This window comes from Fusarium solani (genome assembly GCF_023522795.1).
Source record: "Fusarium solani strain SB1 chromosome Unknown bctg00000008, whole genome shotgun sequence".
NCBI lineage: Eukaryota > Fungi > Ascomycota > Sordariomycetes > Hypocreales > Nectriaceae > Fusarium > Fusarium solani.
Genome location: NW_027072148.1, coordinates 2,950,301 through 2,975,436, shown reverse-complemented (window position 1 = coordinate 2,975,436; position 25,136 = coordinate 2,950,301). Strand labels below are relative to the sequence as shown.

Genomic DNA, 25,136 nt, shown 5'->3' with positions numbered 1-25,136 from the left:
CTTGGTTATCCCAAAAGGATAGCTTGGCTGCCGCAGATGTGCCCCAAGACGAAAGTGAAACGAGCTTGTCTGCCGGTTTCCGGACGAGACGAGGTTCTTATATTCAGGGCTCGTTTGGGGGTTTTCGCTACGTCACAGGATCTGCGACTGGCATGACCCCTGTCTAGGGGAGCGTCAGGCATTGACAGGTTGGAGCTTGCCGGATTGGGGAATTCTGATATTCTCATCGCTTTGGGGGTTGAAAATGGAGGGGTAGAGGGCTGATCTTCGAAACACCCCTGAAACTTGGCCTCAGCTAGCGCCGGCTGGGGCACCAAATAGGTATTCCAGTTGGCCCAGCGTGTCAGATTGCCCTGTCCTGTTTGCCCTGGGAGACTGGATGAACGGCACGCTCAAGTCGCTTCAGGTTAGAGGGAGGGTCGCATTACAATCACCTGGCACGTTGGCAGCGTCTTTCTCTCTTCCGAAAGAGGCAATTTGGATTACCTCAACCTGAGGGTTTGGATCTTTGGTTGATGCGCCAAGCCAGCGACTCTCGATGCAGTCTTTTTCATCTAGCAAATGGTATATAAGATGAGGGCACTCAACGTCTTGAGAGATAATCTGCAATGCAGCCACCGAGTATTTCACAAGCTTTCATTCTTCGCAGCAGGCCTGCGCTCGTTCAGAACGACCTCTTTCTCGCCTACTTTATCTCTCTGGACAACTTCAAACTCATCATACAAAATGGTTCCATCAATTCGACTTTATTCCTTGCTTTCAGCGTTCCTTTGGTTGGCACAAGAAACCAGCAGCCATCCAACCTGCAGCTCCGGCATGGGCCGTGCTGCCGCGATGGGCAAGGCCATATACTTGCTCACCAACGATGAGGCCAACGGGGTCGTTGCGCTCCCCATTGGGAATGATGGTACTCTTTCCAAGGGTAGAGTTACCATGACAGGAGGCGCTGGCTCTGTGGCTGTTGACGCCGACGGCAAGCCCGCAACTCCCGATGCACTGATTAGCCAATCAGCCCTAACCATTGCTGGCAATGTAAGTCCAGGGGAACCCTCCAAAATTCATGCGTATGACCCTTGCTGACTTTGCTGCTGTAGCACATATTCGCCGTCAACGCTGGCTCAAACACGCTCACCATGCTGGCTATCTCGCGTTCCGATCCAACAAAACTCTCAGTAGTCGGCGAACCAGTCAAGGTCCCCGGCGAGTTCCCCAACACTGTTGCTGCTTCAGCCAAGAACAACATAGTGTGCGTGGGCTCAACTGGTGCCAAGGCCGGTGTTTCTTGCAGCAACTTCTCGAGGAAGGGCTTGACTGCCATGGACGAGCTACGACCGTTCGACCTTGGACAGACGACACCGCCTGTTGGGCCTACAAACACGGTCTCCCAAGTTCTCTTCTCTGAAGACGAGTCCATGTTATTCACCATGGTCAAGGGTGACCCGGCTGTGAACAAGACGGGTTTCATGTCCGTATTTACCGTCCAGGAGTGCGATGGAGCCGCCGCAGTCGTCTCTAAAGACGAAACCCGCAGCTCACCCCAAGGGACAGCCGTACTGTTTGGCTCGCAGGTAATCCCAGGCACATCCAACGTGTTTGCCACAGACGCGGCGTTCGGGGCGGCAATCTTGAGCGTCGATTCTGCCAACTGCAAAGCAACAACTGTGGCTACTGGAGAGGTTGAAGGCCAGAAGGCGACTTGCTGGGTAGCCATCTCCCCTGCAACAAAGACAGCATTTGTGACAGATGTTGGTCGCAACCGGCTTGTTGAGATGAGCGTTGAGGACGCAAGCATCTTGTCTTCACTGGATTTGTCCTGCAACGGCGACCCGGGACTCATCGATCTAGCGGCTGCCGGTAACTTTATCTACGCCTTGTCACCCGGGAATGGCACCACTAAGGCGGCAGTTAGTGTGGTTGATGTGTCGAGCGGCTCAGGCTCAGCAAAGATGATCCAGCATTTTGAGCTGGCAGGAATGGCGGGTAAGACTGCAATGGGAATGAAGGTCCTGTCGTAATTAACGAGCCTCCGAGATAGCCACCCGAGTTGGGCACCGAATACGAACGGTGGAACGGCGCAGGGCCATGTCTCTAGTCTATGGATGGGGCTTTTGGGGTTGTAGATGTAGAAAATGTAGTAAAGAATCCGTCTTTGTCTTGACATTAGGCCAATCCCTTCCTGTGTTTGCCATCTTCGACCTTAACCTGAGCAATGCTAGGTTCCGGCGTGGTGTTGGATGCTTGGATGCTTTGCAAACCGTCCTTTGCCCATTCTTCCCATCCGAGACTCAGGTCGCCAATAATCTTCTGGTTCGGCGTCGGCCACACTTTGCAAATGACAATGTAAGTCACGAAGGACGTACAGAAGGACATAATCCAGCCGAGATAATAAAGTCGATCGGCCCCAACAGGGACAGAACCGCCATCCAGGGACGAGGCGAATCCGGGTAAAGGAAGGGCAATACTAGTAAGATAAGCGACCGCCACATTTCCCTTCGTCAACACGAAGTCATTGGGCCATCTAGAATAAGAGATACAAATACAGGTCGTCCTCTCGTATAAGGAGTTCGTAATCTCTCTAGCATGGAGCCCGATTGACCAGCTTCAACCCTTAGCTGAACTCTAGGGTATACGGGGCAAGTTTATGGGCCTAGGCCTCAAACTAGTCATGGTGTGGGGTACAGTGAAGCTATATTGGTTCCCCAACTCTAACCCCAGATTATTGGAGATATTTGTGCCCGGTGCTGGTGATAAAGTCCGATACGCATGCCAGCATTGCTGATAAGGGAGATGCTCGTCCCAGAAGTTCTGATAAGGGAGATACGTACCCCAGCAGCTCCGATAAGGCAGATACGCATCCCAGCTTAATCAGATACTGTCGATAGGAGTTACACGACACCTCAATTATCGCTGCCAAGGAGCCGATACAGCAAGACCAGCCGGCATATCACTATCTGCGAGGTAACATCACTGCCGACTCGTTGTTCGTAGCAGCGCCATCATACGATGCACTGGAGAAGCGTCAGATTATGACCAATAACTAAATCGGATTATGTATAATTAGTTGAACTTTTCCCATGATAAAGAGTCTGTAGGTCTTGAGCAGCACATGACCACCCCGCAAGAACACCTCTCCCCGCAATAGATCGTTACACAAACCCCGCAAAAACATCGTCACTGTCGACCATCGAAAATCCTACACGCAGGACACCATGGTTGTAGGCTCACCGGCGAAGGTCAAGGCCATTCATCTGGGAGAGGATGAACGGATGGCCAAGAAGTTCAATCCGGAGACGCTTGCCAAGGCGCTCAGTGGCATGCACGAAGATGGCGTGGTTGTCTTGAAGAACGTCATCCCCGTGGAGGAGATCGACAAGATCAATGCTTGGATATGTCAGGACGCTGAGCGAAGGCTCAAAGACCCAAGCCAAAAATACAACCACGGAGTCAAGTGTACGTCAAGCGTCTTTGAACGTTTCCCCGCCAGTCTGAAAGTAGAGAGCTAACGCTGAGAACAGCCAACTTTCTCCAACGGCCTCCCATTACCGATGAGAAATACTTGACTGAAGACGTCTACTTTAACCCTTTCATCCTGCAGCTTGCTAATGCGTATGTGCCTCCGTAACAGAATCGTCCCCGTCCCTTTTGGGCGACCTGAAAAGCTGACCAATCGATTCTACAGCCATCTTGGTCCTCGTCCAGTGTGGAATTGGCTCACATGCAACAACGCCCTCGCCGGCACAGGAGGCAAGCGGCAGCCGGTGCACAAGGACAGTTCATTCGAGCACCCGCTTTTCCCTTACTACTTCATTGCCAACATTCCGCTGTGTGACTTCAAGATTGAAAACGGCGCCACCGAAGTCTGGCCCGGATCACACCTGCATACCACCACTCGTGACCAGAAGCCGGCATTGACGGAAGAAGATATCAAGACGTATCCTATGTCCCACATTGGCGGGTTTCTTCCTCCCATCACAGATGAAGCCGTTGAGCAGCGCAGGAAGGTAAGCCCGCCGACTCAGGCGATTTGCTCGAAGGGCGATGTCATGATTCGGGATATCCGTCTCTGGCACGCCGGAATGCCTAACAACAGTGATGACCACCGCGCTATGATCGGATTGGGATACCAGGTTCGTTTCTCTTCCAGTTTCCTAAATCGGTACTTCCAGCCTTCCATAAGAGACTAATGAAACGTGAAATGCAGAGCCCCCACCACCCCAACTATACTCTTCAGACCCATCTGCCGCTCTCGCAGAGGAAGTTCTTTTTGGGAGGTGGCTCGGACAAACTGGAAGTCCGTGCTCAGTGGTATACAGACGAAGATCTAATGGAGACTGAAGAAGACACAGTCTTCTACACGGAGGCTGACTACTGTGTGGGAAAGACAGACCTTTTTATTTAACTGGTGTGCTGTTATCTGTCGGCTGGTGATAAATTAAAAGAATATTATATATTTATCTATGTAGAGACTGGCATTAATAGCTCCGGCTTGTCTGACAGTACTGGCACGTACGGCCATCTGGCAATGGCCGTCTTCTGCTGCGTATGAAAGCTCACGCCTGGTCAACCATAGAACATATGACCGCCGCCACCGGCAACACTCTTCTTATTTCCTATGAAGTAGAACATAGGTAGCGATACTAGGATTGATATATTAATGCCAACCTAACCAGCTTCGATATTGCGTCTAAAACGCTCTGCAGCACTGCCCGAGCCAGTGAAGATTACCATACCATTGCCGTATTCATTCTTATTAATAAGTGCAATAGCGTCGTCCAAGTTATCAACACTAACCACCACCAACACTGGTCCAAAGATCTCTTCCTCATAACACTCCATCGAAGGATTCACTCCAGAAATCACCGTCGGACTAACCCAGTTTCCATTAGGATACTTATGAGGGAAGTACCTGCGACCGTCAAGGACCACTTTGGCGCCATCCTTTTCGGCCCTATCGATCATGGCCAGTATGCGCTCCTTGCTCTAGGGTGCAATAACGGGACCTAAATCAGCGCCCAATTCAAATCCACCGTCGGCGCGAATCTTTCGTGCTCTCTCGATCAAGTCGGGAATCCAGTCAATAGTCTCTCCAACAATAACCAAGACACTCAGGGCCATACAACGCTATCCAGCTACCCCAAAGGCTACGCCGATAACCAAATCGATAAAGAAGTCTTTAGAGGCATCCAGCAAGACCACTACGTGGTTCTTAGCGCCAAGATTTGCCTAAACCCTCTTGCCATTTATAGAAGCGCGTATATTATATTCGCTGGCCTTGTTATTACCAATAAAACTAATAGCCTTAATCTCCGGCTTATTAAGTAAGAAGTTAACGGTATTATAAGCCCCAAGCACCATATTCACTACGCCGTCAGGAAACCCGGCCTTCTTAGTCAGTTCCATAAGGATTACGCAAGCTCCGGGATCTCTCTCCGAAGCGTTAATAATCAGCGAGTTTCCGGTAATGACTACGACTGGGAGAGACCACAGGGGTATCATTACGGGAAAGTCTTTTCAGATCATCAGGAATAAGGAACATAAAATAGGAGAAATGTGCATGTGAACTTACTAAATGGGCAGATAGCAGTGACAACACCCAGAGGCTCCCGGTCTGATCAGGTCTCCATATCCTTAGCAACCTCTAGCACCGCGCCTTTTATATACTCAGGTCTAGCATAGGCAGCTTCAGCCACCTACAGACCACACAGGACATCGCATTTTGCATCCAAAAAGGCTTTCCCTTGCTCTAGAGTAATAATTAAGGCGAGGCAATCCATATTCTCCTTAATAAGACCAACAAATCAGAACATAATGCATTATCTAGCGATGACAAAAGTATCCCTCCATGCTAGAAATGCCTTTTTCGCAGAGGCTATCACGGCAAAGAGCTCCTTAGCAGTCATGTATGGGGCTCGAGTTACCAAGTTGTTCGTGGCGGGGTCGTGCATGTTATTGAAAGTAGTCGCGTTTGAGAACCGAAACTCATTGTCGATGAAGTAGGGAAGGTCTTCGGCCGATGAGAGCTTCTCGTGATCCTTTAGGAAGGACGTGCTCGTCGATGTAAGGGCGCGTGGCAAGGAGCGTGAATCGTCCACTAGACCACCATTGATACCATTGATACCATTGGTACCACTGGAACCGTTGGCGTGTGTCATGTAGCCAAGATGTGTAGGTTGCTAATAGAAGGGGATGCACTACCTAAGGTGTAACGAAAAGACCCATGGGAAAGACTTGCTGGATTAAATGTACATGACCAACTCGACTAAGATTGGAGAACCAACGCGATCCCGTGACTAGGCTCGCAAGATAGCCATGATACCATGTGCTAGGGAAAAGTGGTTAGTAAACGCAAAACTTTATCGATAGGCACTATTATCTTGAAGATCGGCTTGATAGACTTGATGGCCAAAACAACATGGGTGTTTTTCTAATCTCGGTGGCCTTTATCTCTAGTATCTCCACTCCAAGGTCTCTCTCTATCTTTCACGTTTGCTATTGCTGTCTTATCATATCATGGCCCAGTTCTACCAGCACAAATGCAGCTATGTGAACAACATGGAAATCCTTCGTCGCTGTTAGACTCCAGAAACTCGACCAGGCTGGAATAGGGTCTTTTGAACTCACGATTCACCGTTGTATGTCCTCCGGATGGCCTCCGAGAGGGTTCCGCTAATGTCCATTTGCCGAATCTTGGAGCAACCGCGAGCATGATCCGGTAACGGAAGAGTATTGGATACTACAAGCATGTCAAGATTGCTCTCTTCAATCACCGTCACTGAAGCGCCGCTCAAGAAGCCGTGGGTCACGATCGATACACACTTGACCGCGCCCTGTTCCTTTAGTATCTTCGAAGCCAGCGCAAGCGTACCGCATGTGTCTGCAATGTCGTCGACGATCACTGCAGTTTTTCCCACAACACTGCCTACTAGTATCATGCGGCTGACCTTGTTGGCCACCTTGCGCTCCTTATGGATGATGGCGAGGTCGACGCAAAGCCGGTCCGCGATCGTAGCAGCTCTTCAAACAGTCAGAAGAGTCATGGTTGACAGACCAGACGAATGGCAACACCGCAGCATACGTACCGCTTTGCACCTCCTGCGTCTGGAGACACGAGCACAAGCTCTTCTGAGTCGAACTCTCGGCGAATGAATTCAACCATGGTCTTCTCTGCATACAACTGATCGAGAGATCATCATATTAATTCGCATTCCCATCAACAGAGGAGCGGATAAATGCATACACTGCGCAGAAAGGTACCGTGGTTAGTTCCGTGGTTCATTCTACGATCGAAAGGGCAAGGAAAGTTCCTCAACATACTTATCAACAGGAATGTTGAAGAAGCCTTGAATCTGAGATGCGTGTAGGTCCATGGTCTTTACTCTCGTCAGCTTCTCGTTGTCTCTGAGGTGAGACTGTGTCTAGAGGAAGACCTACGATGACATGTGTGCATCCGGCGGTCTCGAGCATGTTCGCTACAAGCTTCGCGGTGATTGGGGCTCGGCTTCTGTCCTTTTTATCTTGGCGAGAATATGGAAAACAGGGTATCACGGCCGTGATCTGCCTTGCCGATGCCATCTTACACGCACTGATGGCAATGAGTAGCTCTAGGAGCATGTCATTGACCGGGTTTGTCGCCGTCTGAATGATGAAAACATCTGCGCCGCGTACCGAGGCCTGGATCGATACAAAGGTTTCTCCGTTGGAGAATCTCGAACTGGTCAGAGACTCAAAGCCATTCGGATTTCCGACTCTTTGATCCCACAAGGATTCCCACATGTTAGTCATACAAAAAGGCCTACGAAGGCAGAACATGTGGTCTTACTTTGAGCTCACCAACTCCACCAACTCCGGACAACTACTGCCTGTCTCCGGGTAATATGGTTAGATCTTGAGTCGCATGGAGGCACAGCGGTAGGATGGCGTACCGGCAAGTAAGCGTAGTGACATTTTGATGGGTCTTTGAATTGATCGATTGCTTTGGAACAAATGTTACTCTCTCTAACTACGTTACAACACACATGGCAAGCATGGTTTAACGAAGCGCTTTATATCACATAGATCCATGACAATAGCATCTGCATAAGTAGAATTGAGTTGATACTCTCACGAGTATAGGATTCACTGCTTGCTTCGATAATCACGATGATCGACTCTGTCTGTGAGGACGGACATGACATGGTTATCGCGGGGCTTATCGGGCTAGGCATTTATCTGAGCAAGGTGCCCCGTATCAAAATCGCCCTCCAAATGCTGGGTTATCGCTACCTCTGATTGGAGATAAGGGCTAGGCTGAACCAACGCCTGCCCAATACCTGGTAAAGATAAACCTTGTAGGACCCTTGTCTGCCTAATACGGTATTGGAGCTATGCCTTTATTGGCTATTGATCCAGCCAATGTTGGAACAGTTCATTTAGAAGCGACCTGGAAGCATACGAAACTCACCACTCCCTGAACCTAGACGGAGAAAAACGACAGACGACGACAAGGAGGAAGGAAGTGAAGATGACCATACTCAACGGTAACGACCCAAGCTCGCAGGGTAACTTGAAGTTACTTCCTCAGGGAAACAGTCTCCTGAGCTCTATGACTGCCATCCGAAGCTCTGAGACAGGCAACGCCCCATTCATCGACGCATTTGAGAAGGTGGCGAGGCAACTGATTGTATCAGGTATGAGACTACGTCCTTGAACCTCCAAACTTCGATAGCTTTGCTCACTGAAACGTCGTCACTATGCGCAGCTCTTGACTTCGTGCCGACAGAGCCCTTCAAAGTGGTCACTCCAACTGGACGGGCATACAACGGCCATGTGCAGCGACGACCAGTTTGTGGCGTGAGCATTCTCAGGGCAGGAGCATCGTTCGAAGGTTCCTTGAGAGACACGTACCGGTGAGTTTCCTCACAGTCTTTGTGTTTGCAAATGTCGCAGATCGACCAACCAACAGGGATGAACAGGGGTCCTTTAAGCTTCGGTACAATCCTCATCCAACGAGATGAGACAACTTGTCTCCCCACGCATATCTACTCCAAGCTTCCCCGGAGCATCGTATCCAGCAGTAAGCCACTATACCGCCACCAAGCTGCACGCAACCCTTGTGATCTGACTAAAGCTTTTGCCCAGCCGTTTTAATATTGGAGCCGATGCTCGCGACGGGCGGTTCGGCTTCCAAAGCGATTGAAGTTCTCAAAGAGAACGGTGTCGCCGAGAAAGACATTGTGTTTGTTAATCTGATTGCCTCAAGGACTGGCCTTGAGGCCGTCATGAATCGATTCCCTGAACTCTTGTTCGTGACGGCAGCTATAGATGAGGACATGACGCCCAGTCGGTACGTCAAGCTTCTTGCTCGGCGAGTCACCCTTCGATTTCGACACTAACGGGTCTTTAGTCACATTGTCCCTGGTCTGGGTGACTTTGGAGACCGATACTATGGGACAACATAGAGGGGACTATGGCTTGTTGCTCAAGTGGAGTGGGGAGTGGCTGAGTTGCTTGACGCCGGCGGCGAGTCTTATCCAGAATGGGACCCTGAACCCGCAGACGAGGCCGAGAATAGCGAAGCGTGACCAACATGGAGATAAGGAGGTCCCTGTTCAGATAAGAGATTTATTCGTGAGATAGATGTCTTATCTTTCGTTTACCCATCTTTCCATTCAATTTAGTCCCTCAATTCTGGGCGCCGATCTTACTCCGGTCAAGTTGCACGTGAATCCTCCCCCATCTTGTCGGAATTTTTGCCCACTCCTCCCCAGACGCTCGTCAAAGAAACCCCAGATAGTGGAATGCCCAGAATATACACACATTCGATGCGGCAGCAATTCGATCCTGTATGATGGAAAACTACCAGCCATTATCGCCGTCCGCATCAGTTGATTTGACTAGACGGTCGTCTTCTGCTGAAGGGAACCATGCTAGAAAGCGACCTAGGAATCATGTACGTAACCCACCAGTTCCTTTCGCAACCGCCTGCACTATGCTTGAGGGGGCAGGCGAAAGCTTTTGCTTCCTTCCCCCATGGCCGCCCTCAGAAGTCCCAAGAGGAGCAAGTCCTAGTTCAGCACTGCCAACCCCAACCATTGTAAGGCTATGGGCCTGTCCGGGACCAGAGGCTAAGAAGTGCTGAACAGTCTCATACAATGGAGTCACGGTTTGAAGATCCTGGTCAATTTGATACAACACTAGTGCCAAGCGTCACATATAACTTTGTGGGGAATGAATTTGTGTTATCCAAAACTAAAACCTGGACCAAGGTCCATGATCCGGTATGCTTTTCGATCCTCAGCTACTCCATAGGTAGCTTGATGCCATCGGCCTCATCATTGACCTGTCCTGATCAGTCGTCTCAAACCTTCATCACAAGGGTACCAGACTCTACCCCGGTCGAGGTCCAGCATGCTGTCGTCGAAGCCTCAAATGCGCAGCATGCATGGGCAGAAGTACCATTAGCGAAGCGACGCAGTCTAATGTTGAATCTCCTCACGGTGATCTATCAGCACTCAGCAAAAATCGTATGTGCTACTTCTCCTGCCTTGCCCCTGCCGTGCAAGCGATAGTTCCTTTGATCTCAGAGTCAGCTAACACATCGGCACTTGAGAGGCACACGCTATGTGTCGAAGTTGGCAAGACCCTGGCCGATGCCGATGCCGAGTTTAAACGAGGCGTCGATGCATTGGAGACGGCGTGCACGACTATCAATGATGGTGTTGGCATTCATTTTCAGCACAATGCAGCTGAGATACACACCATGACGCAGCCTCTGGTACGTCCCTGCTTCTGATAACTGTCTCGTCTTCAGGTGTTGACCCTTTCACTTCAAGGGTGTTTGCGTCGCCATCTGCCCATTTAACTTTCCCTTCCTGATCCCCCTCTGGTCTGTGCCGTACGCCATCCTGGCCGGGAATACCGTGGTTCTCAAACCCTCGGAGCAGACACCTTCTGCGCCTCAAATCTTGGCCGAGTGCTTCCTCCGTGCGGGGTTCCCCCGGGGGTGTTCAACATGGTCCACGGCGGAGCCGGTGTGGTGAACTCGCTGCTCTCCCAGCAGGCCGTTCGAGCCATCAACTTCATTGGCTCAGAAGTCGCTGGAGAACGTATATATGAGCATGCCACTGCCACTAGGAAGCGCATACAGGCAGAGTGCAGCGCTAAAAACCACGGTGTCGTGCTGGAAGATGCATCAAAGACGAAGACCCTCTACGCCATCGCGGGGAGCGCTTTTGGAGCGGCCGGACAGCGATGTATGGCGTTGAGTGTTATCATTCTCGTGGGAGAAACGAGAGAATGGCTCGATGATCTAATTAGCCTGGCAGAATCGTTGGCCGTCGGATGTGGACTCGACCCTGTCGTGGACATGGGCCCGCTCATCTCTCCAGCATCGAAGAACAGGGTGAAGAAGGTGATTGCCAACGCCGAGAAAGAAGGGGCCAAGATTGCCCTTGATGGTAGAAAGCGAGTGGTTGCCGATTACCCCGACGGGAACTTTTTGGGCCCGACAATCTTGACCAACGTCAAACCGTACATGTCTTGCTACCAGGAGGAGATCTTTGGGCCAGTGCTGTGCTGCATCGAGATTGACACGCTGGAAGAAGCCATTGAGCTCATAAACGCAAACAGGTGTAGGTTTCTTCAGTCCTTGGTATGGACAACTCCAAAGCAAAGTTGACTGACGTGCCGGATGCAGACGGCAATGGTTGTACCATCTTTACGAACAGCCCGGCCAGCGCCCAAGTCTTCCAGCGGTCTGTAAATGTTGGTCAAGTCGGCGTTAATGTGCCGATCTTAGGTGAGCCTCTCTTCTCTGACCCTCAAGAAAGTAAATACTCACAATGTCTGCCATTCAGCTCCGTCCGGTCCTATACTGCGGACGGGAAATAAAGATTCTTTCTTAGGAGGTACGGAAGGATGTCCAACATTGCCCGACATGCTCGATGTTTTTTAAAGACTAACCGTTGTCTCGTACCAGACCAAAATCCACATGGGCGGACTCCATGGCAGTTTTATACTACAACAAAAACAATCACATCTTTGTGGCATTAAGCATGGGCTTTGGGTAAAGGAGCTAGCAAATGCAACAGCATGAATAGTAGCGAATCAAACTTTCTGAAATGTCTTTGCTCATAACATATAAACACCCGTAATTTATTGAGATGGACTGTTCCCAGTTCCAAATAGACTGTCTCCAATATCTCCGAGTCCTGGCTTGACGTAGCCCTTGCTGTCCAACTCCTCGTCGACCGCACCCACAAAGAAGCGAGTGTTCTCGGGCCAGACATTGGCGGCCTTCTCGAGACCCGGCCTGCTAGCCAAAAGGGACAGGAAGGAAATGCTTTCGACACCCCATTCCCTACGTCTACAGTTAGATCATATTTCTCGTCGATCGTTTCTCCACTCCACGGTCCCGAGAAGTTTGGGTTTCTCCCTCCTCATCAACATGGATCACTTGTGTATTCGGGAGAACACGCGGGGCAAACTTACCTGAGGATCGAGATGGCAGCCCCAGCCGTGCCACCGGTAGCCACCAAAGGATCCAGGACGTATGCGTGCTTGATGTTGGAATCTTTGAGCGGTAGCTTGTTGTAGTACTCAACAGGCTGTAGGGTGTGGCGCTCTCGGAACAAGCCGATATGATGGATCACCATGTCGGTGTCCTCGGGGAGACAGTCGACAAATGGCTCCATCATGGCAAGGCCGGATCGCAAAATGACAATGACGGCGATTTTCTCATCTGGAGACGGTGCCTCTTTGACTGCATCCTTGGTCAGGATCCTAGTGAGCTCGCCCACTAGAGCTCGAACTGTCGCGGGCCGCTTCACGCCTTGCCGAAGCTTGCTCAAGACCGGGCCGTAAGCAGGGTCCGAGACGAGGAAGGAATTCGGTGCCATGGTGAGTGTACGTGGGTACGATCGGCTGCGAGTGGAATGGCAAGAAGACAAATATTGTTGGTAAGGGAGAAAAAAGAAGATATATGGTTGCTTTAGCGACCTGACGACGCGAGGAGGGTCGAACTGGCGAGGTCATATGGGGGGGGGGGTCCCAAAGCCTCGAAGGATGCCTCCGTTTTCGCTCTGCGAGCGACCATTTACGGCACGAAGCATGGCTGCAATCATCGGTGCTGATGTTGAGTATCTGCCAGCGAAGTTTGTCTAATCGGCTCTGGTCTCAGTCATTGAAGCTATCACGGGCGACTGAGATACGAAATCTTGGGGAATCTTGATAAGCGTAGGAGCTCTTATCAGCGCCTGATGGCCGGCACTGAGAAGACGGAGAAGGGATAAGGATAAGGATAAGACCTGGTAACTTGGCACCAGAGAAAAAAACTCCACAGGTCGCTATCGTCTCCACATTGATGTCCTACCCAGGGTACCTGAGCATGACGGGCCAACAGCCTTATCCATGGCTCCTTAGGGAAAGGCATCCTTCGCTGGAGTGGCCTTGTCTGAGGGCTTCCAGCGTTGCCGACTCAATCGTGAGCTACATGCTGCCCCACGCCCCGTTTGTATGATGAAAATGAAATTCATCATGATTTCCAACATCAAGACCAGTCTCGTCCCGCTCCATTTGTACCAACTCCCCAACTACCTGCCCAAGATTGTATAGTACTTGGTAGAACGAAGCCAGGACATCGACAACTTGGCCCATCATGACGTCTGCGGCTGTAGACCCTGCCATTCAGCATCTGCTCAGCCTTCAAGCGGTGCGGGAGCGATCGCAGCTCGTGTTTCGCGCGGCCCAGGAGGGGTCGCTGCGGAGCTTCCAGTATGATGCTCAACGCATGCCGCATGTCGCCGATTTCGTGATTGGAGTCATCAAGGTGAGCCCTCATTCCTCATCCCCGATTTGCCCATACCAGCGAAAACCAAACCAAGCATTACCTCCCACAATCGCTGCTTTCGTTCCTGACTCTGTGATAGCGCGATTTCGGACCCGATCGATTTATTGAAATTCCTCCTCATGGCCGATGGCAACATTTAGAGGTTGGCGGTGTTCCGCGATTGGCTCAATGCCTGGATACCTGGACTTCTCAAGGTTGCGACAAGTTGGAGCTGACCCGGCGCTTGGTAGACCTATTCTTCGTGTCTGTATTGCTAGACGCCGGCGCGGGAGATGTCTGGAAGTTCAAGGAACCAGGTACCAACCAGGTTTACAACAGAAGTGAAGGCATTGGCGTCGCATCCCTGTACATGTTCAAGTCTGGTGTGTTTAGCAACGACGGTACAGATTGTGTAGTTGATGGTAAGCACACATCTTCTCCTTGTTTGTTGGGTCCCGTGGAGTATCCTAACATCAAATATTTCATGTCGCTTAGGCAAAGGGCTAGTCGACCTGTCGGAGAAGGCGTTCGAAGAATATTTCCAGATCTCGGTCGAGAATCCTCTTATCGGCGTCTCATCACGTATAGAGCTCATGCGCAGTGTTGGCCGATCACTGCTTGCACAGCCTGACATGGCTGGCTCGACTGGCAGACCTGGTAACATTGTTGGTGAGCACTGAACTCATTGCCGAGGAGCAAAGCTGGCAGGGTCTGGCACGGGCTAATTCTAGGACCCAGATTACTTGATAAAAGCTTCAAAGGCGCCCCATACTCTCGACTACGAGCTTCTTTGGTCTACTCTACAGCGCATTCTCCTGCCCGCGTGGCCGAAGAATCGCACCACTGTCGCTGGGACATCCCTGGGTGATGCATGGCCACTTCGGGCCCTGTCTGACAGGTCCAAAGAGACAGGACTTGGTGCAGATATAGCCGCGATACAGCCATTCCATAAACTCACACAATGGCTTGGATATTCCCTCACGGTCCCCTTCACTCGTGTCTTGGGCTTCAAGATCTCCAACCTTCATCTCGGCACCGGACTTCCTGAATATCGAAACGGAGGTCTATTTGTCGACTTGGGTGTCCTGAAGCTGAAACCAGAGGCTCTTAGGGAAGGGAGAAAACTGTCTGGCCAGGAACTGCCCATGTTTAACGCCACCAGCGACACCATTGTCGAATGGCGAGCCATGACCGTGGCCCTCCTCGACGAACTTCACAAGCTGGTGGCGCTCGAGTTTGAGAAGAGCGGTTCTGCTCTGAACATGGCACAGATGTTGGAGGCAGGGACGTGGAAAGGGGGCCGGGAGATAGCTTCAAAACTCCGCCCTGCGACAAAGTCTAGCCCAATTCTCATAGACGGCGATGGGACCCTGTTCTAGGCGAACTAAAAAGGGAGTTTGCCTCGACCAGTAATGGTTCATTCATGGTTGTAAATATCTTTAAACAACGCTCACCGTCTACGAATTCTTAGTTATAGCATTGAACAATCAGATTACACTCGTTGTACACGTGTCTGCCTGGATGTACGCTTAATGGGAAGTCAGGTAGCAGAAGGCAAAGTCTGTGTTCAACCCAAAACTCACCTTGACACCCAGCTTTTCTGTACAATAATCTCCTTCAAGGTATGGTCATAATGGCTAGACATCCGTGCCAAGTTCATGTATCCAGCTGCAAGACATGAGTTCTAGATCGTACAGAGAAGCATTCGAAGTCACTTGAGTGCCATAGGGTTTCAAGCCCCACTGCGTAAGATCCACCCCTTGCGGAGAGTTGCCTAGCGCTTGATGTTCCTGTTATCTTTCTCTGCATTCTTATCTCAAAATGCCATATCAGATAGAGCCAGCTGGGCCTTATCTCGCCACATTATCTCCCCACACATGGGTATCTATCGTATAGAGTAGCATAGGTTATACTGTAGTGCCAATCGATCAGAGCAAAGCAATCACAGCGATCTCACCATGCCCACGTGATGCTTTCGCTACCTTTAGGCGATTGATTGCCCCCATAAGGGTTGGGGAGGGATCTTATCGTCGCGTTTTGGGACATCATATCTGGACTCATTGCTTGATTATCCACGTGAAGATTACAGAAGCGGCACACGATAGCGGTGTTGACGAAGTCTCACATACGGGAAGCATGCTTTCGGGAAACTAAGCAAGTAAATCTCTGCAGATGTCGAACTGCGAATTCCTATAAACAGAGATCCACCGAGCGACGACTTGCTTAAAACGTTGGCAACATGGGAAGCCTGAACACAACGTGCCTTGACGACTTTGTTAATCCTCGGCCAGCTAAACGTTTGCAGACCCTCAATATGTCAATTAACGGCGACATGAAGAACGGTGCATCAACCAATGGCACTGCTGCGCAACACGATGGCAAGGGTTACTCGCAACGTATCATCGTATGTGCCTCCATTCCGTTCCCAAGCTCGCATCTCCCCTTGAGAAATAATCATTACAGGATAACGTGACTGACGACCCCGCAAAGTTGACCACCTATCCCGGCCAAAGCGTTGTCGATCCGGTTGACCTCACCTGGGGCGATGCTGACCCCAAGAAGCGAGGGCCGGTGCTCGTCTCCCGGAGCGGCAAGACTCTGACGAGACGCAACGCCATCGGAGCCCACGGCGGCAGCTACAGCATCTACAATGCGCTCGCCATCGCCGCGGGCGATCTTCCCCGTGACTTCCGTCCGAGCTTCGAGAACACCCAGCCTACCTTCGATTTCCCGCAACAACCCGCGTGGTCCGACCCGACCAAGATCGTCTCCATGGATCCTTTCGGTCATGATATCGTCAAGAACTTCCAGGACCATCTGGCCGATGGACTGGACGTGCGACCCACGATTGCCATCACCCGCGCTCACATGCGAGTCGGAGAGATCACAGACGCTATCAAGGAGGGACGCCTTCCCGTGGACGGCAACATTGTCGTCACCGAGGATGGTGACGTGCGCGTCACAAAGTGCGCCGTGGAGCCTGTGTGGTATCTTCCAGGCGTTGCATCTCGGTTCGGTATCGACGAGGGAACATTGCGCCGGGCGTTGTTCGAGCACACTGGCGGCAGTTATCCCGAGTTGGTGACGAGGCCAGACATCAAGGTGTTCCTCCCGCCTATTGGAGGCCTCACAGTATACATATTCGGTCCCCCAGAAAAGGTGTCAGATGCCAGCTGCAGACTGGCTCTTCGCATCCATGACGAATGCAACGGCTCGGACGTTTTCCAGTCGGATATCTGCACATGTCGACCATATCTGACCTTCGGCATTGAGGAGGCCATCAAGGAGGCCCAGAATGGCGGCTCCGGTATTGTCATTTACTTCCGTAAAGAAGGTCGCGCCCTGGGTGAGGTCGTCAAGTACCTTGTTTACAATGCCCGGAAGCGAGGCGGAGATACGGCTGATAAGTATTTTGCCCGTACCGAGAACATTGCCGGTGTTCGCGATGTAAGAGCAACCAACCCCTTGGGCTGGTGTTACTCTTGAGCTGACATGATGGACGCTGTAGATGAGATTCCAAGCCCTGATGCCTGATATCCTGCACTGGCTGGGTGTGAAGAAGATCGACCGCATGCTCTCCATGTCCAACATGAAGCATGACGCGATCGTAGAGCAGGGCATTCCCATCCTCGAGAGAATCCCCATCCCAGACAGTGCGTTGCTCCCTAGCTGCCCCAACCCATCTCATCCCATTCACGCGCTACATTGTGCCTCAGATCCCATGGCTAACATGAAAGCAGGCTTGATTCCAGCCGATTCCCGGGTAGAGATCGATGCCAAGATCAACGCTGGCTATTTTACAGCAGGGAAGAAGTACGATGAAGAGGAGCTGAAACAGGTCAAGGGTCGTGGATGGCAGGGCTGGGAAGACATCGCACACTAATAATCTGCGGGAAGAGGGTTCGAAGGGGGCGGGGGTTGCAACGAGCTCACCGAAATGAGGGCTACTGGGGCTACTAGCTCTTATAAAGTAAATATAATATAAAATAATACGGGCAATTAACTAATTAAGAGCAATAAAGATTTAATTAGAAAAAGAGCCTAAAAGTTATTTTTTTCTTATTAATAATAGCTAAAAATAACTAGCTCTTAACTCTTTTTAATATATAAGAAATTACCTAATAGCCTAAAACAGGTTAGTACCCTTTTCTCCTAACTTATTATTTCCTCTTACTTCTCTAAGCTTAGATATTAAAGGCCTAAGTAAAATAAAATATAATAGTTAATTAAGGCCCTTAATATTTTTAATATAATTAAATAATTATACTTATTAAATAATTAATTAAAGCTTTATTAATAAGAGATTATAAGAAAACTATTTTAAGTATTATTAAATATAATTACTAAGAATAATAATTTTAAAAAACCATATAAATTTTAACCCTAACTTTATAATCCTTACCTTAAGTAAAATATAATTAATAATTAATCTTAAAAAGCTAAGATAAAAAAGGCATAGCTAAAATAAAAGTAAATTACCTTAAAATAACTTTAAATCTAAGAGTTAAGTTAATATCTAAAAAGTAAAATATATTCTAAGTATTACATTAATTATAATAACTTAATTAAATATTTTTTTTTAATTTTTTTATTAACTTTTAAGCTCTTATAATAATAATAATCTAGTATTTTTTTTTAAAAAACCTAGAGTTAATAAGGTATAAAACCTAGGCTTTATAAGTAAGCTATTAGCGCCGCGCTAAATCCCTATATAAAAAAATCTTAGGTTAGCTAACCCCTGATTATAATATATAGTAGGGCCACTCCATATTGTGCCATGCTTCGTCATTAGTTATATTAACCAGAGCAGGGGTCAGATGCAGCACAAGGCTTAGCATGCAGGGGTGGGAAGCTTGACACATATAAGTCAGGTGCCCAGGCTGGGCAGGGGTTGGAGATGAATCCGAGCAGGTCAGCGCGACAATGTGTTAACGAGGTCCTCTCTAGAGCGAACGAGTCCCAAGAAAGTAATGTACAATATGCCTTGAGCTTATGTTACCCGGCCGGGCATCTAGGTCGGCCATTTTCGTTAATTTAACACACGAAAGTCAAGGTGACATCCGAACAATGCACGAACATCAATTTCCAGCTTCGGAGAAGCGATAGAAAGCATTGTATGAGTTTTTTGAAACGCTAAAGCAGAGCACGTACTACATCATCGACATCAACCTTGTTGACATGAGCCTCGTTGACATGAACCCCGTTGATGTGAGTTTCGTTGGTCTCAGTTCCGTTGACTTGCCCCTGGGTGACCTGGCCCTCAGCAGTCTCTACTGGGGCGGACTGCACCGTCGAAAAGGCGGCAGTGATAGCGAAGATTCTGAAGAGGTTGGCTTGCATGTTGGGCGATATGATATTGTTGTCTTTGGCAGGATAACAAAGAAAGTGTTAGTATTGAGGATTGGCTTGAAGGCTCCTCTCATCTTATCGTTCAGCGGGTGGGAGAAGGCTGCTCTACTTATAGTGATCAATTCGTGATCCCCTTCGGACCTTGCCATCTGGGACCTCATCGTCGGCATTCTTTCACAATACACGGCGATAATCCGGCTTCATTTGAGGTCGTCAGCTGCTGAATCCCTGTGAAAGAAACTGCATGTTGGTCAAAGTGGCTGCGTCCCGTACGGAACAGCGCAACGATCCCTGTGATTCATGGTTGTCTTCCAACAGTCACTTTGGTGGGACGATTCCGAATCGTCTCTAGCGTTGTTGTTGATCGTTCGACGTATATGCTTGAGGCACTTTTGATACGCGGGCCAACGGACCAACAGTGGAACTTTTGGGTGCGTGCCTCGCCTTGAGAAGAAAAAGTTGATTTGTCGATTGCGAGAGCGGGAGCTCATTCGCCCCAGTTCAGTACATAGACTGCAGGCCACAAGGGAGTGAGAGGGCAATTTCCGTTATTAAGTAGATATATTCCGCTGTTGAGATATATATCTCGAGATTACAAAAAACCTGGGAGGCGAGTTAATATACATATGACGACACCGCCACAGATATTATGGCTAATGTACTGTCGTTGCCCTCTTATACCCCTGCGAGTTGTACCACTCCTTGTTAGTAGCTCTGTCTTAGCGCCGCCGTGGTCTAAGTATACAAGGTACCCCACTTCTCATGTATTACCTTCCTAAAAGATTGTTGCAGCGCGAACGCAGTGTGGTTGGCGCAGAATAAAAACCGGCAATACGGAGGCAGCTTTTAAAAGTTCTCGGCCGCCAAGGCAGTAGCAGCTGAGATCTGCCACTTAGAGACCCCGTGCACCGCTTACCTAACACACTTCAGGTGCAAACAGGCAGCAGACCTCGCAGACCAGCGGAAACGGCTCCGTTAGTCCGTACGTAGGTGCCCCTTATCTACGCACTGCACCGCCCGCACCTCCGGTGCCTACCTTCAATCCGACTACTTCTACTATTCCTATATGCTTCACCTGCACCCCAGCAGCTAACGCATCACATACCCCGCATTTAAAAAACGTAATTCTTCCTCGAAATCTTTAAGCCGCGGCGTTATTACTTGTATCAACTCGCTGGCAATATGGTGGACAAACTGACAGCAAGTGCTCCTCGAACTCTCTTATTTATTAGTATGCTAACCATTCAATTAACCCACTCTAGGACCCGATCATGCCCCAAGCCGTCGCAGACCGACAACCTGTGGGCGATAATATGTCTCTGCGCGACATACAAAGATCGATGAAGAAGGATCCAGACGGACGTGGCATAAGTGCATTGGGCTACGATGGTGTGCTTCGTACTTTTGACAACGAACGGAATGTTCTTGATGCAGTTGGCCTCAACCCAACCCAGATCAGAGAATATTACGATGGCCTGCCGATGCCTGAGAGATTGCTCACCGCCGACGGCCGTAACATATCCCGTAGGGATATGTTCTACCCCGATGCGGAGAATATTCCTAGGAAATTTACAGAGGAGGATAGAGCCAAAACTCGGGCATATAACGAGGAGTTGGAAAGGCGCGGAGTCATAAGCTGTGTTCCGGGCAAGTCAGCAGACGACGGTGAACCGAATCCTAGATAGTTCCTTTTGCTTTTCATCTTTGCGGAATGTTCATTATTCTATCCCTTGTCGCGCTCTTTCTTGTGCGTTTGTCTTGTGATACTGCGCGTCATACATGACTCTTTTGGTTTTCGAAGCCATTTGTAACAACGTCATGGCAATGAAGCCACCCCTGGCTGAAGTTCGTGTCAAGCCTCTTCCGCCGTGTTGCGGGTTTCACGGTCCTCAAGTTGCATTACGACATTTGACAGACAACAACTCTTCATTGAACTGAACGAAACTCGCTTCCTGCGTGAGAGCAAGAGATAACACAATGTGATCAAGCGTATCCCTTTCGCCTTCGCCGCGGGATTTGCGTCTTGGTGGATTCACCTTTGCCCTGACTCGATGCGATCTAGCGCAACGTTACTGCGGGAGAGGCTTGCAATTGACACCATCATGAGTGCTGACTAAAAATGATATAACTAAGTAGCTAAGTTATAGTAATAGTTAGAGATTTTTAATATTATATTAGTTATATTAATTACTTTATTTAAATTTCTTTAATTTTTCTATATATAATTTTAAGAAATTAAAAAAAAAAATAAATAAATATATAATTAAAATTATAATAATTAATATTAATTTATATCTCCTTTTAAAGCTTTTCTTTTTTATATACTACTTCCTTTATAGATCTTATATTAGCGTCTTAACCTAAGAAGACTATATCTTCTCTGTACTTAAATCTAGCTATGACGGCAGAAATAAGTAAATAATTAATATCTTGTATAAAGGGCGACCTCTGGAAAAAGAGGTATTTCTTAATCACTTATATCGATCCAAACTAAACTAGAAATATCAGTCACATACTGCTTTGCTGCCAGCGACTCGGTGACGACAAGAAGCACCATCGCCTATAGCCTTGCAATCCGCCATTCTCTATAGCGCCACGACTCTGCACATCGACCGAGAAGCTTTATACCGAATCCTGTATCTATCTGGCTTTAATGGTCTCTGAGGTTGGCTTGGGCCATTCTCCGGGATTGCAACTTCAATGTCGTGTCTTTGTCTCACCAGGGTGTTGGGTAGCATGGACTACACTAAGACAGGTCCACGAATAGGACGCATGCACTGCTCACACCAACCTCGTGTCTGAATGTCTTCCTTGGCCAAAATATCGTTCTACTCTGTTCACCACCTGCACAGTAGCCGTTACTACGACTCCCTTTCATTACATCCTAAACAAGATGGCGTCTTTGGTGCCCAACGCTGAATATGGTAGTATCACCTTTGACGTCTTTGCCCTTGTAAGTTATTTTGGCAGTTCTTTCTCACCCCTACCCCTTACCTAACGTGAGCGATAAAGGAGGAATGGGACTATAACAAACCACGCGATGCAGATGCAGAACAATGGAGGATGTTGGTCAAGAAGTATCTCACACTTCAGGCACCTGAACGAACGGTTTGCACAGCCCCAGTTACTTTCAAGCATGACCCGGCTGATTCAACTCCTAGCGCTATCACGAGGTGGCCGTAGAGAGCCGTGAGCGCGCCAGAAGCCGAGGCCGAATTATTGGAGAGGATCACCCCCTGCTCACGCAGGACCACATTGCAATGGTCCTTCAACCTCACCAGACCATCCAGGAGCGCAACATATGCGCCAACAGATGGGGCCTTGCTACTCCAGTGTGGGTTCGAACCTGCTATGAACCTGCGTTGGAGGATGAATGCCAAGAGCTGAAGGAAGATTGGGCTTGGGAGGAAGATGGATCGTCGGGGGCCTGCCCGGAGGAATATTTCCTCCTCGAAGACGCGGCTCTGAATGACGCTGGCCCTGACTACGATGGGGACCACGCTCTCCGAACCATTGTAACCCGGCTGCCTTGTCTTGGCGATTTCTATCCTAATCCCCTCAAAATTGAGCGGAAGGAGAGAGAGTTAGAGGAGCAAAAGGGTGAGGAGGGCGAAGTATCAAATTACAGACTCGTAGCGGGAACGAGGAGGACGAACAATAGAAGCGGGTAGCATGTAGAACAGCCCTGCTCAGAGTGATCTACTCGCTATAAGTGACAAAGCAACTCAATTTGGACATGCATGGTGAACAGGTCCTACTCTTTGCGAAGTGCGGCCCGAAACCTAACGTATCTAGCTCACCTAGGCTTACCAAGGAGAGCAGGTAACATTTTATTAGGCATATTGGCTTTTCGAACTACTCAACGGGCTTTCCTTGATCATCAGGGCATGACTTGATACGTCAACAGTTGAACCAAGAAAAGTAATAGCTATCAGCAAGCGATAGCATTGGAACTCTCCCATCAAACACCATCGTCCACCTTCCTGTGCGACTGGTTATCTGGGGTGTCTAGTGCACCCCTTCCTAATAGTTTGTAGGGCTGCCTGTTCGACCTGGCGTCTGCGAACTCTTTCCCGTGACAACTTGATAAGATGATGATACCGACGCCGTCGAAGGAAGGCATTTCGAAGGAAATGCCGGGCTCGGAAGTGGCTCACCGACTGCTTCTGGCTCACAACAAGGTTCGAGAATCTCCCGACACTTCTCACCTAATTCCTCCACGACGAAAGCCTTCTCACGGGCCCCGTTATCAAACGGGCGCCATTTAAGATACTTGCCATTGTCAATCATCGCTGCGGGATTGCATGTAGCCGTGACGGTTGGAATCCTGAAGGAGTTTGCGTCTGTTCTGTTGGGCGCGACCCTTCCAATCGCTGGTGCCACCCCCCACACGTCTGGCTGCACGGGTTTGTAGGTCGTTCATGTAACCCGAGGAGGCCCTTTGTAAATGTTTTCGCTGGGAGTTCTGAAGTGCCTAGGTTAGTTTTCCGTCCGATGCAGTTGGGCAGATGCTTACCCAACACAGATGGTTCTGCCCATTAGTGGCGCAATATTATTGCATGACGAGGGAATAACGTGATTCCAAGAGAGAAATTCTGTTGAGGAGAAGTCGTGTTTACGAATCAAGTCCTTGCAAGTTTCGTTCGAGTGAACCTAGGAGATCATTAGTTTCAAGTCTCTTCGGCATCGTCATGGTGTAGACAAACATAGCGCAAACCGCAATTCAATCCAATGCAGACCTTATCATCTTCTTTCATAGACTGGTACTTCGTTTCAATGCCATTCTCAGTCTGGAAACGGTCTATTGCGACCCCCAAGGCGTTCGTAATCGAAGCGCAGTCATCGCCAGGCTTGACAGCGTGGCTAGTGCCGCGGCATTTCCTCACCGGCTCTGGCGTCGATCGGGAACTTTGCATTAACTTGAAAGTCCATCCCAGTCACTCGCCAAGAGCAGAAAACTTACACGGCATCAGCGATTGTTTCTGTTGCTGTCGAATGCGGATACTTGACTGCATCCGCCGAGCAAGAAGTAAGAAGCTTCGAGAATCCGGCATCTTCAGTAACTTCGGGGGCGTAATTGTTACCGACAAAGGATGCTAGGTGCTCGAGGATACAATCACTGCACCTATCCACTGTTAGATTGGCAATCTTGGGAATGTAAAATTCCCCGTCCTCCTTGCCTGTGATACAGGAGGCCTGATGGGCCCAGGATAATGGCTTTGCCACGTCGTTCCCGGATCTCGTGATGTTAAGTCCCCAGTCATGGTCTTTTGAGCCACAGCTTTTATAGACATTTTCCACCCAGGTCTACTAATATTTTGTATACATGGGCCGAGAGATCCTCAGACAGGACTACACCAACCTTCATTGACGTGGTACAGGTCGAATTGCAGTAATGAGTCAAAGGCGTCTCAGTGAGAGATCTGAGTATCTCAAGCTCAGCTGGGCGGACCAACCGAGGTCCGCACTGAAGCTCCAAACTCAAAGCAGCTCGGCTTCGCGTAGGCGCTGTCGTGGCGATGCCTCCAGGAGTCTTCCAGAGTTTGAGGGATGAGGTCGGCAACTTGAAGGCGGACCAAGCCAGAAGCGTGAACAGCGGTACCATGACGGAAAATCAATAGGGTTGTTGAGAGTAAAAGTTTTTCGATGGTGAGATGAAGGAGCACACTTGACACTCTTCAACTGGAAAACTCCCTTGCCTGGGAGGTTGCTAACCGACTAGTGGATGGCTGCGGGTTATTTTGAAATGTACGTAAATTAGGCAAGTTAGCTTCTACAAGGCAGGCATCGTTTTAAATGTGTTCTGATGCACAGACCTTGGATGTGCATTGCATCTCGCTTCGCTGAAATGATCTAATGTTGAAGTGTTGGCTCAAAGAACGCAACAGACTAACACAGTCAACTAACAGAGTAATATTAGACTACTGAAAGCCGAAATAAGGCGGATATGCATTGTCATTGTGCCTTCTGTGCAATTATGGTG

At 49.3% G+C, this 25,136-nt stretch overlaps 11 protein-coding genes across 11 annotated transcripts; 7 read left to right on the top strand and 4 right to left on the bottom strand.

Moving 5' to 3' along the window:
- Nucleotides 1-726: 726 nt before the first annotated feature.
- Nucleotides 727-4,399, top strand: MRS44_013001 (uncharacterized protein; the record flags this gene model as incomplete). The annotated part of the gene is made up of 8 exons (XM_065618997.1): nucleotides 727-1,032; nucleotides 1,095-1,980; nucleotides 2,165-2,340; nucleotides 2,883-3,018; nucleotides 3,220-3,450; nucleotides 3,516-3,606; nucleotides 3,680-4,127; nucleotides 4,202-4,399. The coding sequence occupies 8 exons, from the start codon at nucleotides 727-729 to the stop codon at nucleotides 4,397-4,399; spliced, it is 2,472 nt and encodes an 823-aa protein (XP_065475069.1).
- Nucleotides 4,400-5,813: 1,414 nt separating this feature from the next.
- Nucleotides 5,814-7,773, bottom strand: MRS44_013000 (uncharacterized protein; the record flags this gene model as incomplete). The annotated part of the gene is made up of 7 exons (XM_065618996.1): nucleotides 5,814-6,129; nucleotides 6,622-7,014; nucleotides 7,080-7,174; nucleotides 7,238-7,277; nucleotides 7,315-7,346; nucleotides 7,432-7,514; nucleotides 7,578-7,773. The coding sequence occupies 7 exons, from the start codon at nucleotides 7,771-7,773 to the stop codon at nucleotides 5,814-5,816; spliced, it is 1,155 nt and encodes a 384-aa protein (XP_065475068.1).
- Nucleotides 7,774-8,500: 727 nt separating this feature from the next.
- On the top strand, nucleotides 8,501-9,437 carry MRS44_012999 (uncharacterized protein; the record flags this gene model as incomplete). The annotated part of the gene is made up of 4 exons (XM_065618995.1): nucleotides 8,501-8,666; nucleotides 8,705-8,885; nucleotides 9,107-9,322; nucleotides 9,383-9,437. The coding sequence occupies 4 exons, from the start codon at nucleotides 8,501-8,503 to the stop codon at nucleotides 9,435-9,437; spliced, it is 618 nt and encodes a 205-aa protein (XP_065475067.1).
- A 1,553-nt stretch (nucleotides 9,438-10,990) lies between these two features.
- MRS44_012998 (uncharacterized protein) lies at nucleotides 10,991-11,740 on the top strand (the record flags this gene model as incomplete). Its single annotated transcript, XM_065618994.1, has 2 exons — nucleotides 10,991-11,609; nucleotides 11,706-11,740. 2 exons carry the CDS (start codon nucleotides 10,991-10,993, stop codon nucleotides 11,738-11,740), a joined length of 654 nt encoding a protein of 217 aa, XP_065475066.1.
- Nucleotides 11,741-12,132: 392 nt separating this feature from the next.
- Nucleotides 12,133-12,875, bottom strand: MRS44_012997 (uncharacterized protein; the record flags this gene model as incomplete). The annotated part of the gene is made up of 2 exons (XM_046271571.2): nucleotides 12,133-12,337; nucleotides 12,469-12,875. 2 exons carry the CDS (start codon nucleotides 12,873-12,875, stop codon nucleotides 12,133-12,135), a joined length of 612 nt encoding a protein of 203 aa, XP_046126349.1.
- Nucleotides 12,876-13,633: 758 nt separating this feature from the next.
- On the top strand, nucleotides 13,634-15,183 carry MRS44_012996 (uncharacterized protein; the record flags this gene model as incomplete). The annotated part of the gene is made up of 4 exons (XM_065618993.1): nucleotides 13,634-13,804; nucleotides 13,905-14,226; nucleotides 14,300-14,473; nucleotides 14,558-15,183. 4 exons carry the CDS (start codon nucleotides 13,634-13,636, stop codon nucleotides 15,181-15,183), a joined length of 1,293 nt encoding a protein of 430 aa, XP_065475065.1.
- An 860-nt stretch (nucleotides 15,184-16,043) lies between these two features.
- MRS44_012995 (uncharacterized protein) lies at nucleotides 16,044-17,687 on the top strand (the record flags this gene model as incomplete). Its single annotated transcript, XM_065618992.1, has 4 exons — nucleotides 16,044-16,208; nucleotides 16,268-17,251; nucleotides 17,313-17,457; nucleotides 17,521-17,687. The coding sequence occupies 4 exons, from the start codon at nucleotides 16,044-16,046 to the stop codon at nucleotides 17,685-17,687; spliced, it is 1,461 nt and encodes a 486-aa protein (XP_065475064.1).
- Nucleotides 17,688-18,937: 1,250 nt separating this feature from the next.
- MRS44_012994 (uncharacterized protein) lies at nucleotides 18,938-19,144 on the bottom strand (the record flags this gene model as incomplete). The annotated part of the gene is made up of 1 exon (XM_065618991.1): nucleotides 18,938-19,144. One exon carries the CDS (start codon nucleotides 19,142-19,144, stop codon nucleotides 18,938-18,940), a length of 207 nt encoding a protein of 68 aa, XP_065475063.1.
- A 1,280-nt stretch (nucleotides 19,145-20,424) lies between these two features.
- MRS44_012993 (uncharacterized protein) lies at nucleotides 20,425-20,838 on the top strand (the record flags this gene model as incomplete). The annotated part of the gene is made up of 1 exon (XM_046267758.2): nucleotides 20,425-20,838. The coding sequence occupies one exon, from the start codon at nucleotides 20,425-20,427 to the stop codon at nucleotides 20,836-20,838; it is 414 nt and encodes a 137-aa protein (XP_046126346.2).
- A 1,208-nt stretch (nucleotides 20,839-22,046) lies between these two features.
- MRS44_012992 (uncharacterized protein) lies at nucleotides 22,047-22,824 on the top strand (the record flags this gene model as incomplete). The annotated part of the gene is made up of 3 exons (XM_046281629.2): nucleotides 22,047-22,106; nucleotides 22,166-22,261; nucleotides 22,315-22,824. The coding sequence occupies 3 exons, from the start codon at nucleotides 22,047-22,049 to the stop codon at nucleotides 22,822-22,824; spliced, it is 666 nt and encodes a 221-aa protein (XP_046126345.2).
- Nucleotides 22,825-23,435: 611 nt separating this feature from the next.
- Nucleotides 23,436-24,758, bottom strand: MRS44_012991 (uncharacterized protein; the record flags this gene model as incomplete). The annotated part of the gene is made up of 5 exons (XM_065618990.1): nucleotides 23,436-23,592; nucleotides 23,670-23,806; nucleotides 23,860-24,061; nucleotides 24,117-24,460; nucleotides 24,516-24,758. 5 exons carry the CDS (start codon nucleotides 24,756-24,758, stop codon nucleotides 23,436-23,438), a joined length of 1,083 nt encoding a protein of 360 aa, XP_065475062.1.
- Nucleotides 24,759-25,136: the final 378 nt, after the last annotated feature.